Below are 21,731 nucleotides of genomic sequence, written 5' to 3'. Positions count from 1 at the left end.
AATTACGCAATTTTTATATATTTTTAATACGTTTATATTTTCGCATCTTAAGTAAAATTAATTATGTTTTATTTAACGAATAAATTAATTATTTTTTGTTTAATAAATTATTTATTCGACAGATGGCGACACTACACAATTCAATACAATTAAAGCTAATATCGCGTAATTGTAATAAGTGAGTAAATTTTGAATGTCCGTCTGTCTGTCTGTTCTTCGTTAATCTCGAGAACAGAAATTATGTAGCTTTTTTTTTTTTTTTTTAAATTAAGAAATGTTTAAAAACTGCAGACCGGCATTGTGACGACGTCACAATAAACACATTCGATTGTTTTTCTTTTCTAAATTAATAATTAAATATGCGAGATGATAATTTTTGCTTAAAATTTAACTGTTTTTTGTTATTTAACTAATTTATCATTATAATATGTTAATTACGATCAAAGATATAATATATACGTATAATGATCGTAAGTTCAATAGATATATTCAATAATTGCACATTTAAACTGTTCTTCCATTATTATCAGCATTTTTTACACTTTCCATCACTTACTATTAATTAGAACAAACAATTACTTATTGTGATATCTTCACAATGACGGGATGCAATTTTTAATCAAATTTTAATTTAAAAAATCACGTGATTTCCGGTCCAGATTGGAAGTTCGTATGTAGTTAATCAGCTTTTTATATCCGGTCTCGATTTTCATCTATCTAACTTTGTTCTCGAGATTTAAGGAAGGACAGACAGTGCGAATGTATAGGTCTGCATTTTGAAAACTGCAGCCTAATAAGTGTTAGAACAATGAAGAAAACAATTAGAAATATATTTTAAATTATTTTCTAACTTTCTGATTGGCTAAAAAATTCTTAGGCAGCACGTGGATGTTTAAATTTATACTTATTTCAGTTCTAATCGCGTGTTTTTTTTTTTTACAGCAGATATCAGTATAAACAAATATTATTCAATTATGTTTATGTGTTACTAATATAAATACGTCTTTTTGATAATAAAAGGTCTTTTTGTAAGAGATTATTAACAAAGCGAATTGTTCCATTTGATTCTATTGTGTTACTGTCTGAATGAAGTGGTTACAATTGATGCTACACCGCCATCAAGACTTAAATTAATTGCGTGAATGGATAAGATAATATAGAAGATGAAGAAGATCGTGATCATCATATTCTACATTTCATTCATATTAATAATTTGTAAAGGTATATGAATTGTCTTTAAAGTAGAACTGCTTGAAAGACACGTATTAGCTGTTAAATTCTGTGGGAAACTTTAAGATTGATAATAAATATACCAAATAATAAAAAAATAATGATCAAAGTGCAATGAATTTGTTGTTATAACATTATTAAATTACTAAGTTTCATGAGAATAATTAGTAATAACACATTGTTTAATATGATAAATGATATTTTCAGCATTAATTTCATTGATGGGGAGAAGAGGCTGAAGATAAAAGTTGTTAAATAACGCTTTTATTTTTAAATAAAATTATTATTTTATTATTATTTTTACCTTAAATAAGGTTTTAAATGATAAAAAAAGTTAAAATCTTTTCATAAAGTGTCAATTAACTCCATTTATTTAATTTACTAAATATACGAGTCAATTGTCACACGTAATAATAAGATGCGTGTTTTTATTTAATTTTTAATTAATATATTAATAATATTTTTTAAATAATGATTTCATTATATAAATATATTAGATTGAGATTTATTATAGGTGATATATTAATTATTTTATGAAATAAAATTGCATTAACCTCATACTATTGCTGTTTCGGTCGACAGATGGAGGTAGGAGATGAAGTGATGCAGAAATTTTCACAAGGAGAATTTTTATCTTAAAAGTTTTTATTATAAAAAATAATAATATACATTATATTAAAGCTATTTCAAATTTTATTTTAATCAATAATAAATTTTTAAATTTTTAACTGCAATGCTACCTCACTTGCCATTCCTGATTTTGAACTTATGGAACCTACTTATTGATCTTATAAAACAATTAAACATTATCATTAATTTAATCATAGTATCTAAATAACACACGAGTATTTTATTTCCGTGATCCAAGATATAATGGCATACTCTGTACTAATTATTAAATGTATTTTATGTATCATGTCTTAAATAAATAATAATAAACGTCCCACGTTGCGGTATATGTACAAACAAGCAAACACTAGATTTTCTGTGTTAATATTGCACGGTGGTATAAAAATACCGTTTAATGGTCATTAGCTACGAACAAAATTATTATACGTCATAATAATTTTTGTACCGAATAAAAATATTTCTGTTGGAAATCAGCACGACATCGATTTATTTCTATGACGACAGAGCCACGGGCTTCTTATTATTTGGTCAACTGTAGCTCTTTTTATGACGTCAGGTTCCAAAATCCGAACGATCAGAGCATTACATTCCATACTTATTTCTTTATTCAGTGAAGAAGGATAAGGATAGCGACGGTCCAATTGACGTTGGATCATTTTTTGTGGATTGGAATCGTCGAATGGCATGGTACCGGTGACCATGATGAACAGAATACACCCCATGCTCCAAGCATCGTTCATCATTGGATTATATGGGGTACCACGCAGCAATTCGGGAGCCGCGTATGCTGCACTTCCACAATAAGTTTCGCTGAGAACTTTCCTACCGGTTTTGCGATCGACTGGGAAAAAAAGAAAAAAAAACATGAAATTCTTAGCCAAATTCCCATTTCGAGAATTTAGTACCAATTCTAGACTTACTGCATTTTCTCGAAAAGCCAAAATCAGTTAATTTGATTACGTCGTTGCTTGTTATAAGTAAATTTTCGCATTTCAAGTCACGATGGCTGATGTTTTTTTTGTGAAGATAGTCTACAGCTTGAGCCAATTGGAAGAAGTATTTTCTGGCGCGATCTTCTGGTACGAAACGATGGTGCTAAAAGTAAATATGAATTTAAGAAAAGGATTACAAGTCGCGCATCGTAATGATAAATAAACATCCAGCAACGAGTTGCGTAACGTTCCCGGCAAAAAATTTAAAATTGTGAGTGGTGCCATCTCTTAGGAGGTTTTATTTAAAAAAAAAATTTACATTATTAATTATTATAAAATGGCAATAAGATTAATTTTGAGGGTAGAGACGAGTTTTATAAAAACAATTGTAAATGATAATAACGAGTAAAATCTTCATTAAGTCCGACCCCACTCGAGATACGACACGTGATTCTTTCTAGCTCTCCACCTCCTTGATCTTTGACCATCAAAATTTAATAGCATTAATGTTCCTAATACACAAACCTCCCTGCAAAATTTTAGAAATTTTCGACAAGAGACACATGAGTTATTAAGCTTCAAATTAGGTAAACAAAATTGGGTTCCACACACATTTACATCCATACATACAGAAAAAATCCCCTAATTTTCGTATTTCTCGACGTCCCGAGTAAAAGAAAAAGAAAAAAAAAAAAACGAAATTATTGGAGGAGGGTCATTTTTTGACTGATGACCATACTTTTCCTCTGTTATATATAATATCCATAAGTAATAAGGAAAGTAATACATGAAAAATTTACCATTATATGATTAAGTAGATCGCCATTTTCAGCTAATTCCATAATGATATATACGTAATGGCCAAAGTCTATTATGCGTTTAATCAGGGCAATATGAGGATGCTTTATTTCAGATATGATTTCCAGCTCACGTGGTAAAAATTTATGAATATATTCCTTAGATTTTTTGTTCCTAGATATGATCTTAATTGCCAGTTTTTCTCCGTTTTTTTCTGCTTGTCTAAAATTAAAATTAATTTAGGTTATTCGGCCCGAACACCAAAAATTTACTGTTATAATTTGTCCGTTTAGAAATATATATTTACCTAACTTTACAATAACATCCTTCACCGATTATGTTTCCTACTCGATAACCTTCTTTTCTTAGAAAATCCATTGGAGTAATCACATCCGAACAGGGACCACGAGAACTTTGGCCAGTAGATGACATGGCGCCACTTTCCCAATATTCTTCTTACATGCGAAGCATTATTCAATAATAGTTATATAATAATAATTATGGTATTATACGTATTACGTATTACGTATTATTACTATTTTATTATTTATTTATTTTTATTCTTTCCAACTTGTAAAAGTAAGCACGTCAATCAATTCAACCGGGTCAGCAGCAAGGGGTGTGCCCAATGGTGTACTGTGAGATCAGCATGTATTCTTTACATTATACACATTAAGATATATAAAATATAAGAAAATACCTCATAAAATAATATATATGACAACCAGACAACCAAGGTTTACACCTCACTGTTCTATTGTGTTGACACACTATTGTAACTATTAAATTTTGGGGGTTAAAAGTCGAGGGAATGGGAAGATAGAGAGGAGTCTTGAATGACGATTTTACTCGTTATTAGCATATACACTTTTTTAAAATAAAACGTATCCCTACTCTCAAAATTAATAATTTTGCCATTTTATAATATAAAAAGTTTTTTTTTTAAAATAAAATTTCATAAGAGATGGCGCCACACACAATTTTAACTTTTTCGCCGGGAAAGTTATGTAACTCGTTGCTGAATTTTTTAAATAAACGAATAAAAGTATATAAAAAAAACTTGAAAAGTCGGTCTGTTTTAAAAATTGATAAAATGGTTTTCGTGAAATTAAATGATTTATCGTGATTTTTGAAAATTCGAAGGATTAGTACTATCATTTTCTAGTGTATATTATTAGTTATTAAACTAATTAGATCATTCAGAAAATTAAAGGTTTAAATTAAATTTTATTAAATTAATCGATTAACTGATGAAATCCTAAATGAATCATCTACCGATAGGCTTTCAGCTTAATCCAGGAAAATAATCTAATGCAAAAGAATTTTTCAGAGCAATAATTAGTTTCTAACTTTTGACGAGATTTGTGAGGATAATTTAATCTTGGGCCGTGTTCTGTCTGCATTGCTTTAATGTTACCAATAGAAATTGTCTGTGTTCAAGTATTTCATAGAAAAAGAATTTTTAAAATTAAAAACTAAAAGAAAACACGGGTGAGAGCTTCTGATTAAGCATGTCTACTAATAAGAAAATATTAAATATATACGTGTTTCAAAATTCGATTGGTATCAAGGAATCATCCAAAATTAAAACTTATACGTGAAAATTTATTGGGCTGCAATTTGAAAAAATTATAGACCTATAATCTTATTGTCATCCCATTTGTCTGTCCTTCATTAATCTCGAGAACAGAGTTAGATAGATAAAATCTGATAAAATATATGAAAAGCAAAGGAGCAGGAGGCACAGATTAACTATAGAACTTCCGCTATAAACAAAAATTTCGTATTATTTTAATTAAAAAATTTTTCCTCAAAAGGTGTTAGATAGATCTCTATTGGTAACAGGAAAAGTATAATGTACAGGGGCAAAAGCAAGTCACTACTCATTTGAAGTGGAGAACATATATTTTAATTAAATTAATTAAAAATATGTTTAAAATTTGCAGCCAGGCATTGTGACGAAGTTTTATTTATTTCATTTTTACATAAATAACAATCATACCTTTAATGTAACCCCACAGTCAGTCAGTCAGTCAAAATAATCTTTATTCTCTGGCGCCGCTGAGCACAGCCAGGCAGAAATACAGAAAAATACATAGTAGATACATACCCCACAGAAAGAAATCTAAGGGAATCAGATAGGGAGATCTTGGCAACCATGCCAGATCACGTCGTGCTCTTTCTCTTATGGCAAAGCCATGGCCGAACAATAATGCTGACGATTCGACTTCTGCGCCATCTTGCTGTACGAAAGAATTTGTTTAAAACTTGATGAGTTTTTCCACTTGGTGCTACTTATTACGTTTATATGTCTTACACTATTATTTTTTTATGGCGAATTAAAATTAGATACTTTTGAGCGGAACACCCAGTATTATCAACTTAACACATAAATGATTGTGAAAACTGACACAGAAAGAGAGAGTTCTGAACATTGTTTTCTCACTTATTGATTTAAAAAAAGCATCCGAATGGTGATACATAGTACAGGCAATAGCTACTTTATTTACAAAATAAGAACACAGTGCTGTGCTTTGGCTGCAACTTACTTTTCACCCAGAAAAATACAAGAGTTTCAGAACTTCACACTTTGAATATAGACATTAGAAGTGCTAATCTGCAAGATCATGTATCGTTGAAGTATTTATCGTACATATTTGCGATTTTGTACATACTACAAAAGAATACAACTACTAAACATAAATAAATACACTAGTTTCATGACATGCCGCTAGAATGCACTACAGTCAATAGGTCGATTCAACTGACTGTCATCTGTTGGAATTTTTGTTAAAAATTACAGTATTTTTTAAATGTCATCGTGACTCTTTGTTAATATCGAATTTAAATTCAGTAACAATTTCATTTACAATTTTTCTATTTGTTTTTCGTTTATTAGAAATTTCAAAAAATCTATTTATTTACCTAATTTTGACTTACTGGTATACATTGAAGGGTCCGAATAATGAAGACTGTTACGTCAATTTGACGTCATTCTTTCCGTTTTCTTAAAAGAAATATACGATAATGACGTCAATTTGACGTAAAAGTTTTGTAAGTTTTATTATAAATTAATATATTAAGTTTTATTTTAGAAGCATTTAGGCTAAAACTAATTATCAAGAAATATTCAATAATTTTCTGTGATTTTAGTGTAACTTTTAAAATGTTGGTAAATAATTATACATTTTTAATAATAATTATAAGGAGAAAAATGATTGAAAGTTTAAAATGATATTTAAAATTTACATTATAGTGAAATATTCTCAAAAAATTACATTTTTCTATTAAAATATATAACAAAGGAAAATTCATTCAGTAGAAAGAAACATTGTCCCATTTTATTGTCCCAGACAATTTGGCAACGTAAAGGTCACTGACCTTGAACTAGGATAAAGAGAAGAAGTGAACTATTTAATTTAGCATAAATTTTTCATTAATTATTGCAAAATATGAGAAATTTTGACAACCATCGGATTGCATAATGCTCAGATTTTAATTTTAAAAAACACGCGATTTCCGGTCCAGACCGGAAGTCACGTGTATATAGGTGATGGAGCCTCCCTCCCGTATGGATTTCATCTGTTTTCGAGATTTAGGAAGGACGGACGGACGGACTAATAGAATAAAATAGAAGAGGAATTTTAGAAAGTTGGACTAATTTAACGAACTTTCGGTATGGACCGGAAGTCACGTGATTTTAGTTCAAAAATTTTCTCGAGAACGGAGTTAGCTGAAAATCGAGACCAGATACAGAAAGATTATTATTAGAAAATCGTAGTTGCATCACCTTTTCTTCTCCAGAGTCAAACTTAATCTTTGCAAATTAAGAATGAAGATTGGATTAGAAAAAAAAACTAATAATACTGTATATTAACACTTATTACCTTATAATATGTGAAAAGTAAGTTTAAGATACTTAAATAGTGTTTAATGGAAGTTTTTAACGAAGGAAATATCGACAGCGTAAGTGTGTTTATATAGGTTGTGTGTAAGAATTGTTGTGCAATTCATCAAACGAAGAGACATGTCAGATATCTCAAACTTAAATTAATTAATGTATCGATAGATATTATAATAAAAATGTCTTCAATCAATTTTGTCATAATAATATAAAATCGACTTTTCATTACAAAAGCATTTCGCTATTTCTCAGTATGATAACACTAGTAGCATTGTAAACACCGCACTTCAGAACCAACTGGTTATCAACTGACTCGTAAGAATTCTCTCTTTTTATCATTCTTACTTCTCAAGTAAGAAATTTTATAATTATATATATAATATACAATATATTACATATCTTTTGTTTATAATATAATGCACAGTACATGTCTTTTGTTTATAGAGAAATGTACAAAAACTTAATTCAAGGAAGAAGGACGGTGATCAATGTTGCTCCTTATAACGTGAGAACGATTCCTTCTACTATAGAAGAATTCTGGCCACTATTAAAAATATTAAATATTTGGGGAATGCACATCAGAAAGAAAAACATTCGTAGTAGAGCTATTCTAAGTTTCTTTTTGAGCATTATTGTTAGCATGCATTATATTTGGGTTGTAATTTACATATCGTCTCTTCACACGTCGGTAGCATTAGTATTAGATAATGGTATGTACGCATTATCGGCGGTTGTCACCTGTTTCTCCATATGCCATTTTCATTATAACCGCCACCGAATTCGCAAAATATTAGAAAATCTTCCATGCGTGAACCATATCGACACTAAATTCGTAGTATCGAGAATGATAGGCACCATTTGCTTTTCTCTTACTTTTTTTGCCAATTCCTTCTTTCTACTGCTATCAGACCCCGAAACGTTTGTGAATTTCTTATTTTTTGGAATTTTACCTAAACCATTTCCTAGAATTTATTGCATTTTCATTTTAATTACACATCAAGTATTAAGAGCAGTATTGGTCAAAATTCCCGAAGGATTGCTGTATGTTATGTACACGTCCCTGTGTAGTAAGCTGAAAAAAGAATTTCGTGCTTACAAACAATGGCTGAAATCTCAATTTACCAACGAAGATATCTATCGAATGAAATATCAGGATATAATTCATTTATATAGAAAATTCTGCGAATCCACCAAAGCTATAGATGACGTTTACTCTCCTCTGGTCATGTGGTGGTTCTTATCGTTCGTCAGTTTAATTATATTTAATATCTATGACATGACTTTAAATCGTCAATGGAAACAAAACTTTTCTTCCATACTTTTCTTAACTTTTTACTGTGGAACATTTTTGGATATGACGTTAAATGCCTCTTTAATTATTCAAGAGGCTGAAGAAATTACTACACTTTTCTCTCAGTTTTTGCTGGGAAACAAGGATAAATTAGGCAACGATAGTATTATACTGTATTTGAAAATTATTCACGAGCAACCTTATTTGACGGGGTGGAAAGCCTTTATTATAAGTAGAAGTATCATTTTAACTGTAGGCAGCATGGTACTGACTTATTTAGTTGTAGTTTATCAAGTAAAATAAATACTAAATCGTTTATTTGTAGTTACAAGAGAATTTCCCTTAAATTATTTAAAATTGTAATAAAAATAATAAAAGAATTAACACAGATATAATTGCATTATTTATTATTTAACAACCATTATAATAGTTTTTAAGCAACAGATGCTAATTAATTTAATACTAAGAGTTCATTTTTAATATTAAAACGTGCTTATAGAGTCAAACCTGTGAACAACGGCCACTGACGGGAACGTTAACAAATGGCCGTTTTAGAGGTTATTTTATGCATTAAAAACACATTTCTGAAAAAATGGCCGCCGTTTACAGGTCAGTATTGTCAGGTGGTGTTATTAGAGGTTCTTCTTGTACAGTTTAACCTGACAAAACCTCTAAATGGCGGCCATCTTTTCAGGAATGTTTCTTTTTGATGCATAAAATAACCTTTAAAAAAACAGCCATTTTAAATGTTTCTACGCCCATTTCTACTTAAATATTAATTAAATACTCATTAATTATTATTAATATTAATCAAAATTAAAATAATTTTGCATTTTATTTTATATCGAGTTTATGTTTATGTAAATATTACTTAAAAATCAACGAACAGATTGAATTTTGAACTGAAATTTTAATGATATTGTAAAGTTTAAAACACATTTTATTATTATTATTTAATGGCATACACATTTATGTAGCAATTAATATTAAGCAATACAAAAAGAATTCGATAATCCGAATTTTTTTGGATATTTTAAGTTATGACTATTTTAAAATTTATGATTTATAAAGTACTATTGATAATAATTATACATAAAATCCTACAGAAGAAAATTAATATTGCAAAGCATTAGTGTTTAGAGGAAATATAATGACATATAATTAATTAATTAATTAATTAATTAATTATATAATGCGTATTTTTCTTAATGAAGATTAAAATATTGCAAACTACTCTAATTGAAGTAACAGCTTCATATAATATATAATATTATATGCCACTTATCATTATTTACATTATTACTGATGTCCATCAGTTCAATGAACTAATCGATAACCAGATTTTATATTATTTTACTGAAAATTTAGAAAAAATATTAAGATTTATATAATAATACACGGAGACATTAAATCTATTATTAATTGCTTCAATAAAATCCAATTTTTCAATAAAATATATCCATTATGAAACGATTAATATAATCTATTATCATAATTACAGCAATGGCGTGACGTAGAATTGAATATTTTAGAATATTATTGAGAAAAATACAAAGGTTTCAATATTTACAATGATCTTTTTGATATATATTCATAAATATTAGCGCAGGTAATGCTCGATTCTACAAAATCGGATCCCTCTATGATGAGTGATTTTCCAATTACGGATGTTGGACCAGAGAGTGGAACATTGGAAGTTGTGAAAAAGTATCTTGCAATTGTACTCTCGTTGGCCAGATACTTGTAAATAGGAACGTCAAGACGGGTTATCTTGTTTGAAAGATCCCCTAGTTTGCATCTATATGGATTCTCTCGAGAGCATTGGCAAGCGTATGACCCACCCGAAGCTACATAATACGGATCGTATACAGGGCCAGCAGTTTCACAATACGTACTACTGTACTCGTTTCCTGTTTCTACAGCTCTTTCGGCAATGTTCCATCCATGGTTATACGTAGTTGACTTCGCATCATTTGCCGAATGAGATAATTCCACGTAAACTGAAGTATCCGACATTGGATTATCTTTGGCTTGGCGAAGTATGACTTGTCCTTGTACAGGGTGTACAAATGTACTGAATGCAGTGACGGTTTCGCCGTTTAATTCAATATTAGCACAAGATAATGGGCTTCCATCCGGATAATAGACCACTAAGGCCCTACCTATAACGCTATGGATACCGAAGAGTGTCAATTGCGTGTCATAGACTTGAAGGAAGTGCTTCTTTCGATTCTGCAAAGAGCCATATTTACCACTGAGATCCCCAACTGCGTATTGATCCATACTACCGGAACCGGGTTCGGGAATATTTTCCGGTTGTACTTTCAGGGGATTGTACATGACTTTTGCAATGTTTGGACACGAAAACGACTTCTTCCCACGATGAATGATTGGCAAATCGTCGATGCCGAAACTGTAAGCCCTCTGTCGAAGATTATCTAAATCGATTGTCACTAGAGTTGGATCGATAGGCGATTCCTGTGTGAAACTGATTTCTCCAGATATGCTGGAAATAAATTTGGCACTGGCTATCTTTGTAGCCATGGGTAACAATCTTCCACAAGCTATCACTTGTTCGGGTTTGCTGTCAGAAAACAAAAGAAGATAAATGGTTCCCGGTATGGATTCTAAGGTTACAACATCTCCCAAATTATGAAAGGTAAGACCAGCTGTTACACCAGGAGAATGCCCAACTGCTAAATAATTAGTATCTCGAGGAAAAGATGGAAGAAAAGTCGAAGACAGAAGACCAGAACATCTTGAAATTTCGTGACGGTGACTGTCTTGAAGACTGTCCGTTTCTGCCGTTCTTACAAGAGACCATCTACCAAATTAATTATCGAAATTAATACATTTAATAATCTCAATTAAAAGGTAGAAAATAATCTTACTTACTCGTGAGCGGTTGTCCTTCTAGTTCCATTTACATAATATAAATTGGAAAATAAATAAGTTCCAAATTTAGTCTGTCGTACAAAAACTTCTCCTCCGAGAGGTGTGTAAAAAGTGGCTTTGTAGGTCTTAATTCTACTTGTGGGTCTTATAGTAGCGCAAACTATTTGACCTCTTTCGACTCCTTTCAATACTAAAGTTCGTCCTACTATAGAATCGGAGCCATCTAGTTTAACTTTAGATGAAAACATGGCATCTTGACCCGATTTCAAATGTCCATGAATGGGAGTGAAGTCATAAATACTGCGAAAGGATAGAAAAAAAAAACACAGTTAGAGGCGTATATTTATTCGTGATTTAAACTAAATTTACAAGATTAAACTTCCAGGAAGTAAGTTTAAAATAAACAGGAAGAAACATAATTAACTAAATGAAGAGAAAACAGAAAAATTAAACAGGTTTGAAAACCGGAATCTTATTTACTCCAACTTAGTTGTTTATAAATAATATGCAGTACGATTATAATTTATTATCTTGCACTTTATTTCCTTTTTCTACGTATTTAATTCTCAATAAAATAAAATAAAAAGAATAAATAAATAGATAAAAGTCATAATAAAGTAATTAAGTGTGTTACCTTCTTCCTATATTTTTTTCTTTGCAATCCTCCCGGGTACTTCCTGTTAATGGGAATTGATAGATCATCCATTTATAAACTTCCCCATAAGAATTTCCGTGAAGTAAAACTCGGATTGTAACACCGGATCCGGAATTATCCGGGAAAAATTCGATGTTGCCTTGTAAACCGTCAGAATTAATGAGTGCCACTAAGCTTCCACCATTAGTTTGGCCAACTAAGAAGAAAATTACAAGTAATTTTTATAATTATATTTACTCTGTACGCTTATTTTTCTAAGAATTAATGCCGTTAGTATAATTTTAATTATATTTAACAAGGATCTAATTGAAATTAAGCAGCAATTGATGATGGCTCATAGTTTCTTAATAACAATAAGAAATGTATAAACTTATTTAAAGTTAATAAAATTGCGTGACGAGTCTTTGGACATGTGACACGTCTGTGGAATGTAGAAAAGGTTGAATTCCACCCCTGACATGTCCTACATTGAAAAGCCGGCTGTAATGAAAACAGAGAAAACGAGGACAACCTCCAAAAATTTTAATTTTATTTTTAACTGAGGCCTCATAACTGAGGAGTGGGATATAAATACTGATGTATAATTGATTTCGGGAGGTTTAACCGTAAATATTTTATAATTTTTCTTATAGAATTTATTATTCTTTGCCAAGTTCATCGAAGGTTGTCGTCGAAAATCCTCGTTACAACCTTACGAAGGGCAATTAATAATTGAGATCACAGTTATAATTACATTATTAATGGCAAAAATTCGGGGAGAAAAAAAGAAAAATTTTTACTCAACCGTTTATAATAGAACCATTTTACATAAAAATAGCAAAATGTATTGTTATTATTTTAATAATATATATGTATATAAATTTAAATCTGTTCCTATGTTTATAAGTCGATGGAAAGAACTAAGAAATCAGGAAATAACCATTTTCTAGGATAATATTCAGCCTTGTGGAACAAAATACTGTTTTTTAAACACGAGAGTACCTGCTTGAAAAGTCGAAGGTGAATGCTCTCTTCGATAGAAGAAATAATAAAAAAATATACATATATACATTTTAAATTCAAAATAATTGCTTATAAAGTTGCTTAAATGTTAAATTATATTGTTTTTAAACACTTGATTATAATTAAAATCAACCTTAGAATGTGGCGAGTGTTTATTGCCCATAGAGAAATTAAATAATCATAAAATCTGATGAATCTGAAAGTCGTTTATCTGGAATATTTTCGTAGTAAATTAATTACAGGAGTAATGATGTTATCTCTATGAAGAATTCGGATTCTAGATGAATTCGAATATCATTCTGATAGATGTTTTCGAATTAGAATTAGGTCAAGGATGGAAGAAATCTGGTTCTACTAGAAATCCATAAATCGAAAGTACAAACAACTGATTTTATTTCTTATTAATAGGTATCTTCAGGCTACAAAAAACTGTTGAAAAATTTATATACATATAAAATAGATTCCTTTTTTTTCAATTTACAACTCAGGAAATACATTTTTATAAATGCTATTTTCCTAATCGTGTGTCTGCAAAGATTTTTATTGAAAATTTTTGCGTGTCAACGAAATTCATTCTATATAAAATTAGCCTGGAGACAAATTAATCGGATGTAGTTTCACGAAATGGTTTTCAATTCCGGAGAATTGACCTACTAAGCGAAATGATCAGATACAAATCTGAACAGGAAGCGTTTAGAAACGTCCTCTAAGCTCGTCGCAGGTTCAAAGGTCAGTGCGTGGTTTCCACTTCCACACGCATCCAATAGAGAAAGTCACTGAAGAAATCAAATGAGTGTATTGAACTCTACAATAAAGTGAGCAGATGCCCCCAACTAATTTTAGGAAATTTGACCTTATATATATAAATATATATATATTTTTTTTCTGGTAAAAAGTGATAATAACCTTTATTTTCAGTGTACAGTACGTGTCACACGATTTCCTTCACTTAAATGTAATTGAACTTTCATGGTCTATTGAAGAAATAATAACCTGTATCGTCTTTATCATAATAAAAAAAGTGATAATAACAAGAAATTAATCGATAAATTTAATATTAAGAAGAATATTTCATTATCTCTCACGTATAATGCGCACCAATAATAAATTGAAATGGCGATTAAAATAATTTAATAATTAATTAATACCGAATAATTAGTAGCATAAAAGGGCAATTAAATAATATATACAATTTAAAAATTTATATTTTAAAAATATATATTTATTGACTAACCTGCAAACCTGCAATTGCAGATAAAAGTAAGGAGTAGAGACGAGTAGAGGATGTCCATCGGAATTCATGCACTTTCTGAAGGATCCCGAAGTTGCGTTGAGTGAAAAACTTGTTCCGCCGGATATGACGAAATTCTTCACTTATTCTTCGTAACTGAGCATGCGCATTTCATCCAATTTTCCTTGTATAAACAGTTAATTTTCTGGTTAAAACAATTATGAGTTTGGAACGAAGTTACGCGAGAATGATACGAAGAATATGAAATTATAAAATAATATTTTTTAATCTAAAACTTATTAAATTAGTTTATATGATTGTTAAATACATTATCCCTTCTGTATATCACTAAAATATTAGTTATTTCACCCGAATAATTCGTTTTAATAATGGATTTATAAGCGAAAATAGCGAGGTAACTCGAATTAAACGGTGACAAACCCTTCAAGTTCTGATAAAACTTTGGAGGTGTGTGCTTAATTCATAAAGTAATTGTATTCAGTTACGTCATCAGAATTTTTAAATGCAAGATAATTGCGATTAAATAGTACAAATATTTAACAATAATCGGAATTCAATCAGCCTACTTCAAAGCTTGTTTTTCAAATGCTTTCAAGTACTTTAACAATTAGATAAAGGGGGAAATATAAGTATAAACTATAAAACAATCATTACAGAATTGAAATTAAATAATATAACTTAAATTAAGTGATATTTGAAAAAAAAATAATTAAGAATTTGTAGGCATTATCGAAATTTTTTGATATAACAAATTACATTTAAAGTTATCAAGAAAATAAAATAAATAATGAAATATATATATATATATGTATATATATTAAAAAATGGGCTAATATAAAGTATCGTACAGTAGCATACTATTTGTATACTCGAACCTCCAATAACGGAATCCACTTTTCGAGGTTTCTTTCTAAAATGCATACAAAATAACCTGGAAACAACGGCCATTTTTTTCCTGTCCCCGTCAGTGGCCGTTGTTTGCAGGTTGTAAAACTATTCATATAAATGATATTTTAGAAAATTCTCAGCAGTTTTTTAAATTAAAAATTATTTTATTTTATTTTTTTTATATATTTTTTGGGGATTGTTGCGTTGGAGTAGAGTGTAGGCTATTTTCTTGCAGCTTCATGCCTTGCCAATAATTGATTTAAGAATAAAGGACTGTAATACAAGCTTCTAAACGTCTTTTTGTTTAGTACTTTCTATAAATATACTAAATACTTTTCTGTTTAAGTAAAAAATCTCTGACATTTTATATATTTTTAAAACTTCTACGGGATTAAATAGTTGTAAACAAAATAAAATAATATGTAGGCCCTATATAACATTGCAATCTCGTAATTTAACACTATTAAACTGGCTAATTTCCGATGAAAATAAGAGAAAATCGGAAAAAAAAATCTACTAAAATTTAATACTGTAATTATTTTTCTCTTGTATAATTATAGTAAAATAAATTAATAAATCTAGAGGATTGTATATCTTAAAATTAAAATTTGTACTTATTAGAAAGGATTTACTAATGTAAAGTATGCGAACTTCAATTTTAATAGAACTTTTAATAAGCTAATTATCATAAATTTGACTCGAAAATTTAGGATTTACTAAAATTGAATATATAAATATATTTAATAATATATATATTGTTTATGCTAATTGTTTCTCTATCATTGAACAACTTTATTAATAATTATTTTCATTTTAAAACGAATTTTTGTTTTCATTAATTTTGTTTGTATATATTTTAAAAAAATTACGGATAAATAATAAAAAAACTATTGGAATTACCTTTATATCCACAAAGTATTTAGGAAAGAATTAATTCTAGTTTATATAAATCGGATTATGTACCAATCTTTCTATAAAAATATTTCTGTTTTTAGCTTACTTATAAGAAACAATTTAGCTTGCTTACAACAATATGATCCATCTTACATTCTATTAAAGTTTTTAAGAAGTTTTCAGTTAATTTCTTCCTCATTCGAGTTTCTTTTTTTATTTATTTTTTTTAATCTTTTGTGCTCTTTGTTTTTATACACTAAATGGACAATAAAAGTAAACGAAATCCGTCTTGTGGTGGGTTTATATTATCTTATTATCATTAATAAATTGGTTAGGTTAAATTTTTTTTTATTTTGATCGTTACATAATAATATTAAAGGTTTTTTATACGATATTTAAAGCTTGCTTCTCTTTGCTGCATTATATAGAGTGGGTTGAAAGTAACTAGGCATTGGAAAATTTCTGTAGTTTTAACATTTCTAAATAAAAAGTGATGAATATTATTTTTCACGTAAAATATCAGATGAAAATACGGATGTGTACTATAAAATTTAATTTGAACATTGGTGCGGCGCCATACATCAAAGACACGTTTTCCTCACATCGTGATGTGGATGGACGATCATTTCTCTGTTCGCCCGCAACCGAACTTGTGGTCAATTTAGTTTCGAATGACAATTGTTGATTGTTTGCGGACGAACTGTGAGACAATATTCCTTTACCATACGCTACCAGCTCCGTACATCAACCATTAATTTCCACACACCTTATAGCGTGCAGCAATCTGCTCGCTCCTAAGCAGATAAGAGGTTGATCATCTTTTTTGCCACTGCATGTGAAACCTCTCAATGTCCACGCCATCAATTCGGAATTATAAATTTCCATTTATTTCTGCATATGTATACATAGATCTTATTATGATAAGATTTTTATTACAAAAATTACAGTAATTTATTAATGCCTAGTCATTTTCCACTCACCGCGCAGAAGGAAGCAAAGAGAAGCAGGTTTTAAATAAAACTTCAATTACTTATTATTAATTTTATTTGATTAATATTACAGAAGTAAATATACGAAACGATATGAAAATAAGATTGTTTTTAAATTATCATTCCTTTAGCAGTTTAATTGGCATATCGATTGACCCACGAACTTAAATAAAATGAAATTTGACCTCAAAGGAAACTGGATTGCTAGAAGATAATTTATTACAAGTAGTTGCCGTAATAAATATTAATTAGATATTATATTAAATCATTCATAGCATGTAAGTTATATATTATATTCTGTATTTTTACATGATATTTATGTATAAATAGTGTTAAATTCGATTATTATCTATTTAACTTTTGAAAGAATGAATTTAAGAAATTTCATATAAATCTTGGACTTTTAGACAGTTTATTTTGTTTTATTATAAAATATTGTTTCATAAAATATAATTATTTAGTTTAATGCTTAATTCCTGGACCTGTTAAAGGCTAAATTGGAGCATAGATATGTTTATAACTTTATTAAATTAAATACTTCTGAGCTGAATTGCTCAAGTCTTTTAATATTTTTTCTCAAACGACTTATAAAGATAAAAACTATTAAAAAACAATTTAATAAATACGCAAATTATTAATATTTTATGCACTAAATAATTCTTGATTTGATTTTTTAAGTATTAAAACATTCGTTTTACTTGTTTTCTTCTTAACTTTTTCTTAATGTTTAAGCTTAAAAATTTAATAAATTCAGATTACTTTAGAAAAAGATCCACTACATATATAATTTATAACATATTAATTTATATTTTAATAATATAAGCATGTATATAGGGCCTACATTATATTATTTTATTGTTGTGAGTTTTAAGAAATCTTTTGTCTCAATCAGACTATATTCTTAATATAATTAAAATAAATAAATATCAGTTTATTTATTTATCTATATTATATTTTTAGTGTTATGGGTTTTATTGTTACGCTGGAGGGTGGAAATCTTTCGTCTATATTCCTAATGTAGGTTATACATTAGTTTGAACTCGGCGAGATTCTCGCAGCGATATTTGTTACCTCGGAGAAAGTACTATAAATACTCATTAAAGATTTCTATTATGTAATTTAATGATGATTAATTTCCTTTCTCAAAATTTTATTTTTGATTTCCTAGTGATTTATATTATACTATCATTTAAAGCGGATATATAGCTGGCGACAGCGATTTGCGATGCGACGTGAGTGGCGAGTCGTAGTATCTTTCGGAGAAAAGCAGCGGTAAAATGCTGTTTTTAAATATATAAAATGAATTAATATAGAGAAATATACAATATAATCATTCTATTCATATTTTAATAATATTAATAATAAATAAAATAATCAATTTACTATCTCATTTCGTTTATTTTTGCAATGTCTACATTGAATTTTCTCAGCGATATTGTCTTTATATTCTGACATAATTTTCATCTTTGGAATATTTAGGTTAATACGTCTTTGTCTTCTGTTGTCTTCTTTATTTAATAATAGCTACGATTTCGTGACGACTTGAACAAGTAGCGAACGAGTGACTGAAAGATGAATGCGATGCTATACTTTAGTCGCTTGACGCTGCGACTATATCCAATCGGTTTTAATATAAGCGAGAGCGAGAAATTCTCATCGCATTGACAAATTTTGAGGCGTGTTTTCGATAGCGAGTGCGACAAATTAATAACGATTATTGCAATTTTTTTCTATTTCCTCGAAAGTAACTGGATACGTAAAACCTCCTTTGTAATGTTTATGATGTTTTGGCCTATTTCGAGTTACTGATGTACGAGATAGTGTCAAATTTTTGGCATAGGTTTTATTACACAATACACAGAAACTCCTTTACTACGTCACCTTCAATGTAGCTTGAAACTTCGCTGCGACTATACACTTGTCAGTATCCATATCACATGTCAAAGCAGTCTTATAAATGACTTCTTTAAGTACATTTATTTATAATGATCTTTTAATTTCAACTCCTTAAGATCAGGGAAGATTGAAGAGATGATCAGAAGCAAGATGAGGGAAGTAGGGACATGGGGAGGCATTGCAATTCCCTTCTATTTCACGTCAGATCTGTTGACATATTTTAAACTCTAAAATGAATACTAATGTACAGGAAGAAATAAATGTTTAGTACTTAATCAATATTAACAGATTTTTATTTCGAACACTTAACACATATTTTATAATATAAACATACAAATACTTGAATATGCAATAGATCCCACTTATGGTTATATGAAATGCCATATTTAAGTACTGTACTTTTTTTTATCCACTTCGGTATGATATTATATAATTTAAATTAAACTTGAATAACTTAAATACAATATATGACACTGGACTTAGGTAATACGACTTTTTCTGAGGGTCAGTTAGGTACTGTATATAACTGGCTCCCAATAGATTTTTTTTGGTTAAGTATTTCCGTCCTGTAGGTATTAAGAGGGCCGTTTTAGCATGCCACACTGTAGGTTCGGCCAGGCCCACATATCCGGACGGATCACCCCTCGAAAAATTCTTTAGGTTTTCGACTCGTCCGGATTCGATCCTGGTTCCTCCAGAGCAGTAAACAGGAGAAGCAAATTTGTATTTACAATAAGTATCGTTTTCTCTGTTAATAAGGACAAGAGAGAATTTCTGTTAAATTATTACCTGGTTATTATTAAATCACTATTTTACATAAATAAATCATTATAAACAATGGTTTATGCCACAAGGGCAGATTGTATCACTGAACAAAAGTTTAATTGAATTGTCTAGTTTATATATATATATATATATATATTATATGTTTCATCTCGTGATGCTAAAAGTTCTAATGATCGTTTATTTTTATTTTCATTAATTCAATTTTTTTTTGTTTGCTCTTTGTTTGCTTACTAAATTGACAAAGTCACGAAACAGTATGTAAAACGAGCAATTATTTATTGTGACATCGCCACAATGCCGGGCTGCAATTTTTTAATCATATTTTTTGAATTTATTTCATTTAAAATATATGCTCTCTACCTAAAATTAGTAGTGTCTTGCCCCTGTACAGTATATAATACTTTTCCTGATAACAACAGAGTCATGCCATCATCTATCTAACTCCTTACAGGAAAAAATATTTGAATTAAAATTGTGATTCTCGATTTGAAGATTATATACAGTTAATTGGAGCTTCCTGCCCATATAGTTTCCATATATGATCTCGAATTTTTACCTATATAAAACCGTTCTCGAAATTAAGGAAAGACAGACAAACAGACAAATCACAGTGAGAATTTATAGGTCTATAATTTTTTCAAATTGCAGCGCAATAATAGCGAAACTTTTAATTAATTAAGAGTTTTTTTTAATGGAAAAAACTTTAAACTGTAAAGAATTCATGATTTTCTTTAAAAAATTCCTGTTTCGAATTTTCAAAAAAATTTTTAAATCAGAATTGATGATTTTTAATATTACTGCTTATAGAAATCTTAGCAATTCCTAATATAACATTTAACGTTACTAATTATTTTAAAAAATTAATATGGATTAATAAATAAATTTTATTTCTTAAGTCTGTAGATATAAATATCCTTGGCTTTGTTGTAAAATATTTAACATATATTCTGCAAATAATTTCTAAATTTATAATAAATTATTTCATGTTACTTAATCGAACGATGAGCAATTACTTTTCAGATATCAGTTTTATTTAAATAATGTTTTTTTTTTTTTTTTTAAAATAATAAGTTACATTCCAGATCCCGAATTTACCTTATTAATACAATGTTAAGGATATTTCTCTTCATTCTTGCTGCATCATCGTATTATATCCTTTTCATAATTCTGAGAAATGAGTTCCCAGGAACTCATTTCTCAGAATTATGAAAAGGATATAATACAGAAACCGTTAACACCTATTCATAAAGCAAACAATTCAAGGCTTCATACAAGGATATGTACTGTACTGTACATTGAATTAATATTGTGTCAATTAATATTGATATTGTAAAACTATACACATATACAAGGCAGTAAATGCCATATTTCAAACTGCTTACTTTTTTTTTACACTTTTCTTTCTTGTTTTCATTCCAGTCTCACTTTTTGTAATTTCATCCATCAGTTTGGCCTTGAATCTCTATCACGCATGAATAACAATGCCAATTCCAGAACTGGATACACTCCACTTTAAGTGTCATAAAATAACATTTTACATTAAACAATTTTAAAGATAAAAAAACACTGACATAAATTGTATAATAAAGACGTAATTTATTTTTGTTTAAAATAGCATTTACAGAAAAATGCAATTACATAAAAACACACATTACGCTTTTTTAAGTAACAGCATTTTGATTTCAAGGC

The 21,731-nt window shown here is 29.1% G+C and overlaps 2 protein-coding genes across 2 annotated transcripts; both read right to left on the bottom strand.

The window, feature by feature from the left end:
• Window positions 1–2,305: 2,305 nt before the first annotated feature.
• LOC136985356 (testis-specific serine/threonine-protein kinase 2-like) lies at window positions 2,306–4,086 on the bottom strand. The gene is made up of 4 exons (XM_067282626.1): window positions 3,898–4,086; window positions 3,593–3,812; window positions 2,781–2,955; window positions 2,306–2,701 (listed from the first exon to the last, which is right to left on the bottom strand). Exons 1-4 carry the CDS (start codon window positions 4,020–4,022, stop codon window positions 2,331–2,333), a joined length of 891 nt encoding a protein of 296 aa, XP_067138727.1. The 5' UTR covers window positions 4,023–4,086; the 3' UTR covers window positions 2,306–2,330.
• A 6,256-nt stretch (window positions 4,087–10,342) lies between these two features.
• On the bottom strand, window positions 10,343–14,714 carry LOC136985368 (uncharacterized). The gene is made up of 4 exons (XM_067282639.1): window positions 14,572–14,714; window positions 12,315–12,531; window positions 11,681–11,980; window positions 10,343–11,609 (listed from the first exon to the last, which is right to left on the bottom strand). Exons 1-4 carry the CDS (start codon window positions 14,627–14,629, stop codon window positions 10,352–10,354), a joined length of 1,833 nt encoding a protein of 610 aa, XP_067138740.1. The 5' UTR covers window positions 14,630–14,714; the 3' UTR covers window positions 10,343–10,351.
• Window positions 14,715–21,731: the final 7,017 nt, after the last annotated feature.

This window comes from Centruroides vittatus, unplaced genomic scaffold, assembly GCF_030686945.1.
Source record: "Centruroides vittatus isolate TY-2023 unplaced genomic scaffold, ASM3068694v2 contig_962, whole genome shotgun sequence".
Taxonomy (NCBI): domain Eukaryota; kingdom Metazoa; phylum Arthropoda; class Arachnida; order Scorpiones; family Buthidae; genus Centruroides; species Centruroides vittatus.
The sequence above is the reverse complement of the archived record's forward strand: the minus strand, read 5'-3'. Positions and strand labels throughout refer to the sequence as shown.

Excerpts from the sequence above, each read along its gene's own strand:
- LOC136985356 (XM_067282626.1), bottom strand. The coding sequence starts at position 4,022 with ATGTCATCTACTGGCCAAAGTTCTCGTGGTCCCTGTTCGGATGTGATT. Across the intron at positions 3,813-3,897 it reads GGATGTTATTGTAAAGTTAG|ACAAGCAGAAAAAAACGGAG; the intron begins GTAAATATATAT and ends TTTTAATTTTAG. Across the intron at positions 2,956-3,592 it reads ATCTACTTAATCATATAATG|CACCATCGTTTCGTACCAGA; the intron begins GTAAATTTTTCA and ends ATTTACTTTTAG.
- LOC136985368 (XM_067282639.1), bottom strand. The coding sequence starts at position 14,629 with ATGGACATCCTCTACTCGTCTCTACTCCTTACTTTTATCTGCAATTGC. Across the intron at positions 12,532-14,571 it reads CTGCAATTGCAGGTTTGCAG|TTGGCCAAACTAATGGTGGA; the intron begins GTTAGTCAATAA and ends TTTTCTTCTTAG. Across the intron at positions 11,610-11,680 it reads AGAAGGACAACCGCTCACGA|ATGGTCTCTTGTAAGAACGG; the intron begins GTAAGTAAGATT and ends TTAATTTGGTAG.